Here is a 16167-nt window from a genome sequence, read left to right as displayed (position 1 = left end):
TTGCTGAAATGGGACAAACTCATCTTGATGTCACTGCAAAATAGTTCAAATCCCACATTTGCTCCAGAACAAATATCGACCGTTCGCGGGACGATCTCACGTTTTCAGACGTGATTGATTGGTAAAAATCAAAGCGGGGTATGTGAAATCGATACACTGTAAGCTGTAATTCACGCCGATTTAACGACGCAAAGCGATTGCTTTGGCGTAACAGCAAAAGACGCGACCTCAAGTGGCTTATTGCCTGACGTAATATCGATTATGTGGATGTTTCACTTTAGGCAAAAACACTTGGAGTCGCACAGTGCGCACTTTTTCCCTCTCCGTCTGCCTCTACCCCCTCCACTCTCCATCCTTCGGTTCCTTCTGTAAGCATGCTGTGATCTTCATCCACTCTGTGCCCAAACCGAGAGCTTGAAGGACCCCCCCCCCCCCCAATCTCTCTTTCTCTTTTATGACCAACCCTCTTTCATCCAGGCAGGCGTTTGTTCGCTGGATTTTATAAGAGCCTGTTTAATTACATATATATATTTTAAACACAGTCTATGAGCTACAGTGTCGGGGCTGCTGAGACTGAAGAGAATCGGGGAAACCTACCACAGGTGAAAGGAGCTTTTACGACGCTGCGGTACAGATGATTGAACACTTTAGCAGTAACTCAGCGCAATCTCCCCGCTTACCCTGACTGAAACGGGGCGGAAATTGAGGCTAAAACACCTTGGAACAACTAAAAAGGGACCAAGTTCTGTTTCCGAGCGAATCGAAAACCTGCTGCGTTGTTTCCCCAACTGGGCTTTCTGTGGAAGATGTGACCTTTTCTGTTGCGCCCCGTGGAGCAAATCACTGCTTTTTTTCCCTTTTGTTATTAGTTCTTTTTTTTCTTTTTTTTCTTTTGTTTTTTCCACCCCCTAATCAGTTACTCGAGCTTGACATGTCTTTTTGTGGGATTACACGCGGAGATATGATCACTGTGAGAGACCGAGTTGGATTGTGAATTTACTGTCAGCGCTTTTTTTCTTCTTTATTTTTTCTTTATTTCTTCTTCCTTTTTTAAAACTTGTCTCCATAACGAAGGAAGTGCTCTAGCTGTTTTCTTCAATGGCTTCAGTGTCAAGGTTGGGAAGACGCAAAGATGCCAGTCGCTGGCCGAGAATGTCGTCAAGTTTCTGGGCTGTGCTGCTCCTGACAGCGCTGCTGCTTCTCTATTGCGGTAAGTCCTGCCGCTTTCCTCTCCTCTCTCTGTCTGTCACACGCTCTCTATTTTGACCACACACACACCCACAGTGGGTGACCGTGCCATGTGGGAAGGCTTTGACAACAAAATTATGTGAGTGGTATTGGCAATCGCTCTTAGCGTATTGATCTCAGTAGTTGTCGACGTGTCATATTCTTCTTTTTTCCCCCTATTGAAAAACACGCACGGGGATCACAGCTGCGCGTGCACATACTCACTTTAAAGCCCCTTCCTGCTCCTGTGTATGCAGACAGGCAGAATCAAGAGAAGCCCCTCACCACCACACACACAAATCCTCTCTCATAAAAAAACAGGGGAATGTGTCTCATTGTCTTGTGAAACTACTTTCTTTGGCTTGGAATAGGAGTGCGCCACAGGCCTAATTAAGTCTCATGTGACTCCCGTTAATTCTTATTCTATCTGTCTCTTCAACACACACACACGCACCCATCTATCTCTTAAAGCTTCTCAGACTGACTGAGTGAGGTCAGGCTGTCATGCATCTGTCATCTCTGAAACACAGACTCCAGAAGATATACATAACAAATTCACATAATGTTAAAAGGTACAAATCTTATTATTATTATTTTAAATTTATGAATAAACCCTTTTTAGTTGGACAAATAGTACTCCAGGCAGTAATTCAAGAGTGCCTGAGGATAACCTTATTAGGCAAATGTATGCAAGTACAAGCACACACACACACACACACACACACGCAATTTGCTCCTCTCTCTCTCTCTCTTTTGGGCTACTTCTCTGGCCATGGGTGTCTTTTCATTTCTTGTTCCCTGGCACCCTCACACCTTCTCTCCGTCTTGCTTTCCTTCTCTCGCTCAAACCGCCTCTGACTCACTTATGAGGAGAAATCCAGCTGGCACACAGAGCTTCAGTCTGCTATGTGTGAACAAAAAAAAGGAGGCTATGTGCAATAGCCATGATAAGCTCATGGAAAAAAAGAGGAAAGGGAAAAGTTATTTCATTAGCAGCTGAGCTAATGGTTAATGTAATCACCCTGTCCTCCAGTGCATTAGCTATGCTGGTGCTGTAACAGATTCGTACTGTGATCGTACTGAGTTTTCCTTACAGCGATGTGAACCGACCTCAGCTCGTTCATTTCCTTTTTACCTTTTTTTCCTTCTCTACAAAGGACACAAGATTGAGTTTGCTTTGTAATCACACAGACCTCAGGTTAATCAATGACAGGCTTAGTTTATAAGAGCCAAAGCTTCTGGGGGGGGCCTTTTTATTCTTTTATGGTGCCTTCGGCCATGTGCCATTGATCTTCCGTTTGTGTCCAATCACGACACTTGGATGTTTGTTTCAGTCAGCAGTCTTGCTTTTTCCTTTTGCAAGGACCTCGACCTTTTTACCCAGTAACACAGCGAGCCTTCAGAGACTTAATAATCTGAGTGATAATCATTCCTGGATTTCCTCTTTTATGACCTCTTTACTCCACGCTGCTCAAACTGTGTTATTTGGTACCTTTTGTCCAACAGTCCGCCTTATGGGTATATTTCATTTTTGTTACCACCATTATTGGTCTATTAAACTCTAGTGCCGGGGCCGACTTTGTGTAATTTCCTCCCTTCTCGCTCCTCGTTTCATTTTTTTTCGTTGTTAATTTCCAAACATTTGAACTTGCAGCTCTGTAGATCGCACAACTCCCTTTCACTGTTAGCTTTGCCTTTCTTCTTGTGGGTTTCCTTTTACTCTGACCTTCCTCGACAGTGCAGTATTTCTGTTTTATACTTTTTGTATTTTTTCTTACCCTCTACTTTGTTCATGTGTCCTCCGATGTCCCGGTCACACTGGGTTTGTTTGAGGTTTTTTTTTCTTTTTCTTTTTTACATTTTTGTCTATCTTTGTCGCTGTTTTGTGCTTAACTTTCTTCTGCTTGAAATTTTTATGTTGTTTTCCCCCCACTCTTTGTAGCACTTGTTCTTTTATTCATTTCCTCTTTTTAACCAGATGTTTCAAACCAGTGGATCTCTGGGCTGAGCTGACCAATGCATGTCCTCTATGCTATTCTGTCTGAAGTCTCTGCTTTCTCAGCAGACTCTTCTCTTCTCTTCTCTTCTCTTCTCTTCTCTTCTCTTCTCTTCTCTTCTCTTCTCTTCTCTTCTCTTCTCTTCTCTTCTCTTCTCTTCTCTTCTCTTCTGATTGTTGTTTATTTTACAACCCAAGCATTCATTATCATATTGACTGCATCTCAAGACAATAATGATATTTGTGAGAGTGATCAATTCATTCTCACTACAAGATCAATATACATTAATGTAAGACAGGTGACATGTTTTTAGAAGCTGGAGCTCGTAAACCTTTGACAATTTTGTGTGAAAAATGACAGTTTTCAAGCAATTTACTGATTAATATTCTACTATTGATTGATTGTCTAATTTTTTTTTTAAATGGCAGCTTTACTACAGCCTTCTACTCAAAATTAAGAAAGAAACCAATAAAACACGATTAACCATTGGTTTGTGTATATAAATGGTAATAATCACATACACACATGGTAGTTATTCATATATATTCTTACAAAAATTGTCCACAGTTTGTAAAGGATTTCAAGTTTTACTAGAAATTGATGTCCATGTTACTCACATGCATACAGAATCAGCATAACTGAAAAATGAAGCCAATGCTGAAGTTTCTAGAGTCTGCAGTTTTTCTAATGGCCTGCAGGGGGCATCTCCTCTGGTTGCAAAAGATGCCAAGTTGTATAGAAGTTTATCAGAAAATGTCACTTTGGCTTTCTTCATTTATGACCTCAGTGAATCCTTTCCAGATGAGATTATGGGATCAGTTCATAATCTGAGCCCATAAATTGGTAGGTGGACCTACCAATTTCCAAAGTCTGATTATTTAATGCCTTGAGAGGAGCGTTTCCACCCTCACCATCTTTGTTGCAGAAAAATCAACCAACTCTCATCTTTCAGATGTGACGAGTAAGGGCAGGTCTGACTGTGAAACCGCTCACTGGCTATCGACCAAAGAGTGTGCAGTTTCATACTGCAGATAATACTTCAGTTTGAAACATAGCATGACCAAGATTTACAGAACAGATCTAACTTTTCATTCAGTATGATCCAAAATGAGTGACTGAACCAAAAACTCATCAGGAAAGTGTTTACAGAGATCAAGTTTAAAGGATGTTTTCCATGGACCTGTATAGAACTGGAAGTGTTTTTGCTAAAGTTCAGCACTGGTTTCATATCTATCTATCTATCTATCTATCTATCTATCTATCTATCTATCTATCTATCTATCTATCTATCTATCTATCTATCTATCTATCTATCTATCTATCTATCTATCTATCTATCTATCTATCTATCTATCTATCTATCTATCTATCTATCTATCTATCTATCTATCTATCTATCTATCTATCTATCTATTGAGATAGATACCAAAATAAGAAAGAAAATTCTCAAGTGTTTACAAAATGTGTTACATCTTAGAAAATGCATTTGTGTGATGGTTGGTAATGTATGGCTAATATCTGTGCCAAGGGCACTTTTGCTTTGCATTGTTGCTGTGTTTTACAGCCAAAAGGGTGGTGGTGGTGGAGCTCTGTGATTATGGCTATGACTCATATGGTGCCTGTCACCTAGAATCAACATCCAACTTCACACGATACGCTGTCCTCTCCCAGGCCCTCGTGAGAGGAAGAGATTGAAGAGAGAACAGAGAGAGGCACGGGGTGGAGGGAAGAAAGGGAGAGAGAGAGAGAGAGAGAGAGAGAGAGAGAAGCAGAGGCACCGAATAAGGTGAGAGCAGCAGGTGACTTGATATCCCCTCTAATACCTTGATAAGGAAAGCAAGTGAGGCAAGAAGAAAGAGATGGAAAAAAGGGAGTATAAGGGGAAGGATGAAGGCAAAAGATATAAAGCAGTAAAGGAAAGACAAACCCTGCTGAGGGTGAAATAGAAGCCACGGTCAAGAGGGTGAAAGTGGCAAAAAAAACAAAACTGAAAGGAGAAGACAAACATGAGGAGAGGAGAAAAAAGTAAAAGAGGGAGAGATAAATAAAAACAAGTCAACAACTGAAGTATTTGGAATGTACGTGTCGGTACTGGAAACATTAATCACACCAGAATGCTCCAGTACCTTTTGATTACATTACAAAGAAGCCAACGACAACAGCAACAAACAATATTGTATTCTGTGCACTAGCTCCCTCATCTGGAAGCTCTCAGCCGTGCATTTGTTTGCCAACGGCGCAATTATGTATTCATGAGACTGTAGCCCTGCATGTGAGCTCGGGGGAAGGCGGATGAGAGAGCCCACAAGGGTAGCTAATCAGTATGCTAATCTTAGCTTGGGATGGCTAAGGAATGTAACACGGCTGTGGTCTGGGTCTGAACTGCAAACACACTGAGAGAGGCAGAGACAGCAGAGAGCGAGGTAAGACAGAGTAACAAGTAGAGAAACTGGAAGCAAGAGAACGAGGAGGAGGAAGTGATAGAGACGAAGAAAGGAAGAGAGGTCACGCACAACTCTTTTCTTATAGCAGCCTTCATTTTTAGGCATGTAGCAACTGCTGATTCATTCCACCCTTGGATACAATGTTGCGTGCAGGTACATACACCTCTGGCACAGGCACATGCACACTCAGATCTGAGCCCTGAAAAGCAGAGACAGTAATGAACGTAACATCAAAGCAGGCACGCAGGTTACACCAGGGCACACAAACGAGCGAAACGTCATCAAGGTCGTTCAGGAACATCAATCACCTATTTGCACATACATGACCACCCTGTAAAGATACAGACTTTAGAAAATGCTGAAAGGTCAGACACACACACAAAGAAACAAAAACAAACAAACACACACACACGTGCATGCATTCCCCTGCTGTCAGGCTCGAAAGCTTAAAGCCATTCTCATCACATCACTCTGTCGCTCAGCGTGGTATCCTGTGTTTCCTGGTCATGCATCTGTGGTGATTTGCCAAGGCTTACATGTGCTCAAGTGCACACACACACACACACACACACACACACACACACACACACACACACACACACACACACGCACGCATAATCTGTTGCTGTTGCGAGGCTGGTTTGCCAGCGGAGAAGACAGGACTTGACTGACCTGAAAAAAAAGAAAAGACGCAAGAACTTGTAGGTGAACGCGCGCACTTATTTTAATATCTTATCCTATTTTCAGCATAGCCTGGAGCTTCTTCCTCTGCAGGGAGGGAGGCAGAGAGAGCAGCCACTGTCAGGGAATGGCAGAAAGGCTTGCAGATGGCCTGGGGACGCAAATTCATAAAGAGTCAACTTGTTGAGTTTTTCCACAGAGAAAGCAAAGAGCCACATTACGGACCGCCGGAAATGGGGCCAGGGATCGCATGCATATTTGAGCAACTTTTTAAAAGGTAGCTTTGCAAAATTTAAAGACCATGATGAGTGTCATTTGAAGGGGAGGAGGAGCATTTGCTGTTATCACGTAATGACCATACTACTTATCGGCAGTGTCGAGCTTAGTAAGGCGAAGAACTAATATTGAGGCTTTGGCAACTTAGAGTATAAAATTTTAAGTGGATATGGAAACTTTTTTAGTGTGTGGAAGGATATGGCAGCATGGCCACAGGCAGTATTTTCTGTTTTTCCTTGTTCTGTTTTACGTGTAGCACTTGTGTCAATTCATTGATGGTATCTGCTGTGTGGAAATGATCAGTACGTTTTTGTTTGGTGTGCTGTAAGTACTTTTGGCTCTCTCTAAGGCAATCTATCATCCTGTAAGTTTTAAAAAGGTTTGCACATTTGGGACTGTGATACCACTTCATAAATACTCTTGTTAATAAATCAGAATTTAATAGCTTATTTGCTAGTTTGTAAAGCTCATTTTATATACGTATTACTTAGGTTCAACTGTGACTTTATGGGGAGCAATAGGAGTCTAATACTCAAGCAGTTGGTTGCATCCACTTTAGGTGACCCCTTTGGTCTACAACAAAATATTTTAGCAGCTAAGGGTGGGCTCTTATTACAATTTTGGAAAGACAAACTTTGTACTCTAAATACCTGCTAACTTTGCAGGTATTTAGAGTACCAAAGTACATAGTGTTTTCATTAGCTTCAGCTGTATGCTAATGAGCAAATATTAGCATGTTAACATACTAAATTAAGATGCTGTACTTAACATCACATTTGAATTTCAGAGAATGTAGGGAGAATAAGGCTAGGGCATTGTCGGAAGTTGTTCTTTAAATGAATTAGTAGGCTATCATTAAACAGTAAAAAGCTTGGTTAGCAAGCTGTAGCCATAAACTGGATGGGTGCTACACACAAGAGGTAATACCTGATAATTCGGGATAAGTAACACCCAGGTAAAGAGAAGGGCTGCAACTCACACCTGGCTATACTAAAATACTTGTATAGAAATGTTTAGAACTCTGGTGCATGTGTGAAAATGGATATTGTTACTATTACCAAACCACTGTTAGCATTTAACTCAAGCTAGTACTGTGCATTAGTAGAACTTCATAGATTTACTTGCATGAAGAGGCTCAGTTCTGTTAAAGGAAAACATCAAACCAACGTTTTCTTAAAAACTTGAAAAAAAAATCAGTTGATTTACATCAAAACACACATAACAAACAGAACTGCTTAGAAGTAACAGATGCATTGCTCTTCCACACCGTCACTGAATTAATGAATGCTGGCCTTTTAGGTAAATACTCTATTTAAGTCTTTTAGACATAAAACTCACAAATGAAGGTAAACACTCAGTTACATTCCCAGTACTTCTATTTCCGGTATTATTGATGTGTATTTCTGGGCTTCTGGTTAATAATATTGATTTTAGGTATACAAAATACAAAAAATATGCACATACACTGTGTGCTGCAAACATGTAGTGACTGAATATCCAAGCAAAATACAAAGATGATGCTGACTTGTAAGAACAACCTGTTCCTCCAAAGCTGCTTTCATGGCCCCAGAACAGTTAGCAGCTACAACAGTTTGTGAAGTTGTTTACACAGAGATGCAGTAAAAGTTTCATCAAAGCTTCTTCCTTGTCTCCTTTTTTCTCTGTTCCATCACCTGCACCTTTGTAACCAGACTCTGCTGTGTAAAGGGGGGAAAAAAAGAAAACATAGATGTCATAATGGCATGCTAATATGCTGTGACATTTACTTAATGTGAAAACAAATTGCAAAGTGTTTGCTGTTTGCAGTTAGGCAAAGTATCACCGTAGCCGCCTCCATGGCTAATTGCACCTTAAATGCTCCGTGTCCCATCGTGAATTAATTTGCTGTCGATGTGACTTTAATTACCATTAAAACCACATGTGCAATATTTACATATCATGTTATGAGTGGTGTATGACTGCAGGGCTCAACAGGTCACAGCTCAAAGAAAAGGGTTGTTTGTGTATAATAATTGTACATGGTATGCAAATGTGAACTTCTCGTCCAGCTCTCCAGTGACAATAAAAATGCGGATTTTCTTATTCCGGAGCCTCATTCTGAGCTTTTGACAGAGAAAATGTGATTAATGGTACGTTTTTTTGTAACCAATTCTGTAAATTGCGTGAGATGGCTTAATTGGGTCGAAATCCGGACAGAGACTCACGATGTGCTCCTGCCCCGAGAGGATTGGCGGATGTGCACTTGTGCTTGTTTTGCCTAGGGCTAGTGAGCCCATTCAGACAGAGATGCTAAAGCTACTCCCCTTTATTACTGCAAGAAGCAATTGCTTGGAAGAAAATGCCAGAATGGTGCTTTGAATTCCTGCAGGGGCCCATCACTGAGACTCAGCCCACGGAGCTGAGACAGCTAGCATCTGGAGCAAAGACATGGCGGTAAAGTGGAGAAAGGAATAGGGGGAGGAGGGAGATTTCAGAGAGAGAGGGAAAGAGGGAGCAGGATGGCAGGGAGGCAATGAGAATGAGAGAGTAGGGGAAGGAAGCGAGATAGACATAGCGCACATGGGAGACAGAGAAATGGTGAGCATGAGACAGAGAGAGCAAGGGGTTGACGGGGGAGCAGTAGAAAGAGCTTGGGAGGGGGGGGGGGGGGGGGAAGGACGCGCAAGCAATGAGACAAAAGACAGACAGACGAGAACACTCAGACGGTCCACCAATTGACAGCCGGTTGGGGAATAAAGTCAGCTAACACAATGAAGCAGTCGGCAGACAGACTTGCCACAGAGTAGCCGAGAGGCTCTCAGAAGTAGAAACAAATATTACATTAGAAGAGACAGAAGCCATTTGTCACAGTGGGAGGCCTGAGAGGTAGTTAAGCTGCAGAATATAGGGACCCGTGGCCTGGTTGATGCATGTCGCCACGAAGAGGAAATTGTGCTGAAGTCAACTCCGTTCAATCAATTGTCTGGTGTCCTTCAGTGACTCTTGTGCTTAACAAGATAACACCGGCGCAAAGTTTCGCCAGCCCAACTCTTGAGAACTTGTTATGGGGCCTTGAGGGCCTCCCCTTAGTCCTTTTCTTCCTCCTTTTCCTTCCATTCATGCCCACAGCTTGTCAGCCACACCATCTCCACATCAAGGCTACAGTTCAGTGTTAATGTTTTTAGAAGATAAATCTTTGGGGCGTTTATGATCTAAATGACAGCTGCACTCAGTCAGCACCCACATGCGAGAGGCAGTTGAGATTCTGAAATGGTTTCAAGGATTGTCTGTCAGTCAGACACCTGGTGGCTCGGTCAGTCGGTCAGTCTGAGTTTTCGCTCTGTGCCCCACGGTGCATTACTTGGCCCTTGGTTTGAAATGGCTTATTTCAATAATAGCTGGAGTATGTATGTAACAACAAAAGCATCTGTTTTCTTACTTTCAGCCTTTACCTTTCTCCCTCTCCTTGTATCGTTCCATTCCTCCCTCTTTCCCTTTCTCCTTCTCCTCAACCTAAGCTGCTGACACTATGATTGATATGGAAATTACATTGTGCTTGCCCTCATTTATCTTGCAGCGTTGCTTGTTGCTGCTCCAACAACCATTTTGGGATGCAGAAACAAACTGATCTGCAGCTGCTGTTGCAGAGAGAAAAAGAAATATATAGTAAAGATTTGATTTGAGACCGTGTGTAGCCCAGTGGATGAGGAAGGTTTCCTGTTTTAATGGAAAAACTACCACTGTGCCTACGAGGCGGTAACCTTAATCTTTCCTGAGGCACATATGAAGTCTCGGAAGCAGCAAGTATTACTAACCAGATAAGTCAAACATATCATGGAATAGACAAATACATAAATAAAACAATGCAGTTAAAAAGCTAAATGTACTTATGGATCTAAAACCTTTTTGGTTTTTCTTGTTTTGTTTTTTACCTCCAAGTCACCCATGAAAATGAATTTCTACATTCCATGTCCTTTTTGGGGGTCATAGCACACATTTACTCTAATTATTTTGCAGTCAAAACAATTTCCATTTTCTTCTTTTATGCAGTTGATTAAATGCCACCAAAAAGCTGCCAGATTACCCCTCTTTGTCTACTGAAGGAATATTAAACTGGATGCTCCTCAGCACAAATAACAATATGAACTGCCACATTCTGAATGTCTGTTATCATTTTAGCTCATTAACAACTGATCCAATGGAGCCACTTTTAACCGCTCCCGTATTGCAAGGGAGTCACCACAGCAGGTTCAATTCCAATTTTATTTAAATAGCACTAAATCCCAATAACAATTGTCTCAAGGCGCATTATATATTCTAAGGTGAAGACTTTACAATAACGCAGAGAAAAAAGATGAAAACCCCAACAATCATATGACCTCCTATGAGCAAGCGATTTGGTGACAGTGGGACAGAAAAACTCCCTTTTAACAGGAAGAAACTTCCAGCAGAACCAGGCTCATGTAGGGACAGCCATCTGCTGCAACCAGTTGGTTGGTTGCTGTTTAAGAGAGCCAGAGATGAATAATAACTAGTGATTAAATGTAGAGTGGTGTATAAACACACTCCATAGCTCCATATATTTGATTTGGAAAAGTTTTACACCAGATGCCTTTCCAGACACAGCCCCAAAGAGGAGTGGTTTATTTGGCAAAGAGTGAACCAGTGACCTTTTATTTGCCAAGCTAATATGTAACCCAGTACACTATGGCGCTACACTACTTACTGAGCCAGTAGAAGTTCTGATTTCAGGTGTTTATTCATTTAATTTATGCATTCATGACACCTCTATTACAACAAAGTTACTCAGCTACCCAAGTTATTCCCATCAGTCCGTTTGTCCATCCATCCATCCATCCATACATACATCCAGCCATTCAGCCATTCATTTTCTTCCATTTATTCAATATAGCCACTGTGCAATCAGCCACTGGTTTCCCATTCTTTTGTCATTTAGATGGCAGTCTAGAATTAACACCAGTCAGCTAATGCTATCAAACCTGGTTAGAAATTACTGCTACTGTTTGGGTACGTTGCACAGATAACTAAGATAACTGATAATTAGTGTGACATAAGTTGTAAATAAAACGCTAGTTCTTCACTTTACAAAACTGCAGCACATTCTTCTTGTCGTTCTTTTTACATTAAATGGAAAATATAACGGCACCCGCTGGTGGGCTACCAGCCTACTAATGGCCAACTTTCAATCTTAATGTAATTTGAACTGGTAAGTTGTGAAAAATGAATCCCCCGACAGTTGTCATGATGTAAGACATCAGCTATAAAGGCCTGTTTGTTGGCTGTAAATATGTTTATTTCTGTCATGAAGTTGGGCATTGTGACATTGGAGTTTTTGAGTCACTTTTGGAGCCAGCCTGAAGCGGCCATTAGTGGAACTGGATTTTTGGCAGCTCCTAAATGGCTTCACATGTCCTCTGGGATACAAGTCTCTCTAGTTAGGATGTTATTAGAAGGTAACATCCAAATAGCTGTATCCTCTGTACAGCTATTATTTTAAACTGTAACATATAAAAAAAATTCTCCTGTGATAAATGTGCTTGTTTGCTTGATGTTACTCATTTACAGTCAGAACGCCACTCTCTAATCCAACAGATGTTCGAGATGTGACATAAAATTCTGAAGGCAGCAAGTTTCATTGGAGCTTGGAAACTCAGTAAAGTTGCCCACTGGAGTTTCTTTTTGCAATGCGAATGATGGAGTCTACATTAGTTAGGATTTAAAAAACAGTGTATAATCCTGACCCCACATTACAGCAGCAGGTAAAACAGAAAACACAAGAGGATGTTTCTGCCTAGAAAGAGACGAGGCAGTCAGATGAAATAAGTAGCTGTTGCAGTTTTAGCTTCTTGTGAGTCTCTTAAAGCTTCCTGGAACCTTTAACAAAATTTCAATGCAAGATGTTAATTTGATAGATGTATTTTTCTACCTTTTAACAGTTGTGTGAACAGCAGAAGAATGATGGGGCATCTCTACTGATGGGTATTTTATGGTATAGTTAGAGTACTCACTTTACAGCCTAGGCCCCAGTCATCACCAGCTAGAATTGTCTCTTGTACAGGTGTGTCCCTCTGCAATATACTTCTTCCAGAACATTGCCATTGCCTGAACACTGAGCTCAAAAATGGGCAGAATCTCTCTCTTTTGCTCTGATTATTACCAAAGTAAGTATTACCAATCAAGATGGAAGCAATAGAAGCCTAAACAGTTTTACACCACTACTCAAGTACTTCATGGCGAAATTTACATTGAATTAAGCCAGTTGCTAATCTAAAAACCTTGTCATATACATGTTTGCTTATGCTGTCCAGGTCTTGTGCCCAATGACGAGCATGCTAAGCTGACGGCTGCCATTTTTGTATCAACTGCTTTGCATATTGTGTTTGGCCAGTTTCACTCAGACTAAACCACCTAAGGAAGTGTCAGGTGTCTCCTAAAAATTGCTAAAGCATAAATTTCCTCATATATTTTCTCTTAATATCAGATCGTTTTAGCGAGCCTTGCACTTCTGTGACCCCAAATTGTGCTCTAGACACTCCAAAAGCCATACTACTTTGATGATCTGGTCTAGAAGTACACTCATGCAGCACTAGCTGCTTGCAGAGATGTCTTTTTATTTTTTAGAAATATGAATAAATACACTGCTGTGGTTTGTGCAAGTTAGATTATTTTGTCAGCCATCACCTCTGGGGCCCTGTCGTGTAAAAGGAGATCCCCGTCTTCTTTTTTTTTCTCTTTACCCTCGTGACACAGTCTGAGGGAGAGATGGGCAAGACAGAGCTAGAGAGCCAGAGATGCAAGTGAGGAAACTCAGAAAAGAGTGTGAGAGGCAGAGGGGTGGGACAGAAGGTTAGTACTGCTGCAAGGGATACAGTAGAAAATGTTGCCTGAAAGTGTTCACTGAGCTGCGGCAGTCTAACTCCTGCTGTTACCCCTAGACATGCTGAAGCATGCCTCTTTATGCATGCATGGGATGCTGGAGGAGATTTTTTTTTATTTCTCTCATGCACTTTTGCTATCTCAGTTACCCCCACCCACCCACCCCACTCCTCAGTGCACACACTCTCCCCACAAGCCACTGTCAGTGATAAACCCTTCCATTGTCGTAGCGACAGCATAACATGCGAGTTATGTCTGCCTCTTTAGGTTTGAAGAGCTCATTACAACATCTGTGCAGAGATCCTATGGGCAACATTTCACTGTATGTGACATGACCAGTGTACTGTAGGCAGCCAGCTTACTGCATTCAGTTAAAAGTCATGGTTTCTTTTTATTTCACGCTGTTAACTCCTCCCTGGGTTCTATTCGTGTAAGATATCATCTGGGAACGCATTCAGATGGTACAAATGCACAAATGACACGTTTTGACTCTGATAATTTAATACGATATTGGACTAACGCTGAAGAAAACATCTAATGTAATCTTAGGCAAAAAACAGAACATTGTCAGTCATGAAAAAGATACAATCTGCATAATTTCAGGGCCATTGCTGACCAGATGGCCCCTGTGTGAATGTGATTTTTGCTCAACCATTCATAGCTGTGTCTTTAACGGGAGCCAAGTTCTTTAAATCATCTACATTTATTCTGCTGAAATGGGTGCAGAAATGTGAAATCTTACAATCTGAATGAATTACTTTCTAAACTATCAGTCTGCATTGAATCGTCCGCAAAATTCAGTTCCTATTTTACTGTTCACTGTTTGAAAAGTTTTGCTACATAAATGTAAAAAGGTGTAATTGCTGAGCTCTCCATTCTTCATGTGCTTTGTGTTGTTAGGTTCAGGGAATATTAAAGGGCAGGTAAAATATGTAACTTTGTTTAAACCAGTTAAAGTTAACAGATTGTTTTAGTGACAGAAATCCTTGCCTTGATGTCGGTGTAGTGACCCAAGGCTATGGCAGAGGCCCGAGTTCAAATCTGCTCCAAAGCCATTTACAGCATGTCTACCCTCTGCTCTCTCTCCCAGCTTTCCTGTCTTGTTTCCACTGTTATATCTCAGTAAAGACCCCCAAAGTACTCCTTTCCTTATCCAAACTAATCTCACCTTTTTACTTATCTCAAATTTGCTCACAACAACTATGAAGAGATTGTGAAAAGCGTTGTTATAGATAATAAAAAACAATATCGATCAGCTTAAAACTCAAAATATTTGTCAATTTATTGACTGAACAACTTCAAAAATGGATTAAGTGATTTAAAAACATGAAATTACATTAGATTTTAAGGATTTGACCTTTACAAAGTTCAGAATTATTATTTGTCATTGCTTTATTGTATTTGGGTTAGATAGCACTATAACTTGTTAATGTTGGGGTAAAGGTTTCGAAATAAAAAAGCTAAAAAAAATATTGTGATGATCTTATGTAATTATATTACCATGTAATGATCAATTATTATGTTTGGTAATAACAATGTTGGTAGTTTGCATTAAGTTACCAAACTACTTTTATTAATTTCAACCTTTAAATCAGTTTTCCTTTATTTTTTCCTCCTTATTACTGTGTTACATCAATTTTGGTCTATACTGATACCAATCAATTAGAATCAATTAGTTGTTTTTTTTTTTTTAATTGGGTAATTATTGAATTAATACCTTTTGTACTGAACAGTTACCCCATGTAGAGTGCCAGCATGTAAGAAGAAGAAAATGAATCTTCAACTGCTGGTGTGCATAAAATAACCAGCTACAGCTGCAAAATGCTGCACTGAGCAGTTTAACTTTTGAAGTACACTTCCTGACTTGACTTGACTATGAATATTCCTATGATTATTTAAGCAGCATGTTAACCTATAAATTAACTCATTCACTGCCAGCCATTGGCAGTGAATGAGTTAAACCCATTGACTCATTCACTGCCATTGACGGCTATAGACGTCAATGGCAGTGAATGAGTTAAAATAGTGTTTTTGCACTGTGATATTATTTATTTAGGATCTAGTAAGCATTCTCAACCACTGTCATTGGCTTGGGATTTTGAGTCTTCCCCCTCCAATCATGTAGCTGTCAGTCACATGTTATGGTGTACATATTGCAGGGGAAAATTTTCAGTAACCGTTTTGCACATACATTACGAGCATATGTACATTTTGTATTAACAGCTGAAAAATCAATAATGAGATATTTCTACAGATTTGTTACTTGGTGTCGTGTCCACCAAGTAACAAATGGCACTGTACCTCCTGCACCTCTCAAATCATGAATAATTGCAACTCTATAGCAATTACACAATTGCTATAGACCAAATTGTATATCATTGACTCAGGGCAGTACTGAATTCCATATATAATACTGGGGGGTGATTTCATTTTGATGAAAAATGATCTGTTATCACAGGAAGATGCATGTGTCATCCGCTCCCCAATTAAATCAGAAGCTTTCTGTAGCAAGCGTTGTTTGATGAATCAATCCTACACACTCACATAAATGTAATTACTTCATTGGTCAATGTCTGGGGAGACCACATTGAGCTCTGTGTACCCAAAGCTTCAACAGAAAAAATGAATGGAGAGAACTCCTCACCATTTCACCCTCCTCTTCATCT

At 40.6% G+C, this 16167-nt stretch overlaps 1 protein-coding gene across 2 annotated transcripts in view; it reads left to right on the top strand.

The window, feature by feature from the left end:
- Positions 1–441: 441 nt before the first annotated feature.
- Positions 442–16167, top strand: part of LOC146555844 (chemokine-like protein TAFA-5) — a 175304-nt gene continuing 159578 nt past the window's right edge. For both annotated transcript variants that reach the window (XR_014889107.1, XM_085250955.1), the window contains exon 1: positions 442–1210. Coding sequence is in view for 1 of the 2 variants with exons in the window: in XM_085250955.1 (XP_085107081.1) it covers positions 1099–1210 (112 nt within the window). In the remaining variant the exon portion in view is untranslated. The remainder of the gene's footprint in view (positions 1211–16167) is intronic.

This window comes from Mchenga conophoros, linkage group LG17, assembly GCF_057382185.1.
Source record: "Mchenga conophoros isolate Kocher_MC1m ecotype Shallow Benthic linkage group LG17, M_conophoros_male_GT1.1, whole genome shotgun sequence".
Lineage (NCBI taxonomy): Eukaryota > Metazoa > Chordata > Actinopteri > Cichliformes > Cichlidae > Mchenga > Mchenga conophoros.
Note: the sequence above shows the minus strand (reverse complement) of the source record. Positions and strands in the feature narration are given on the sequence as shown.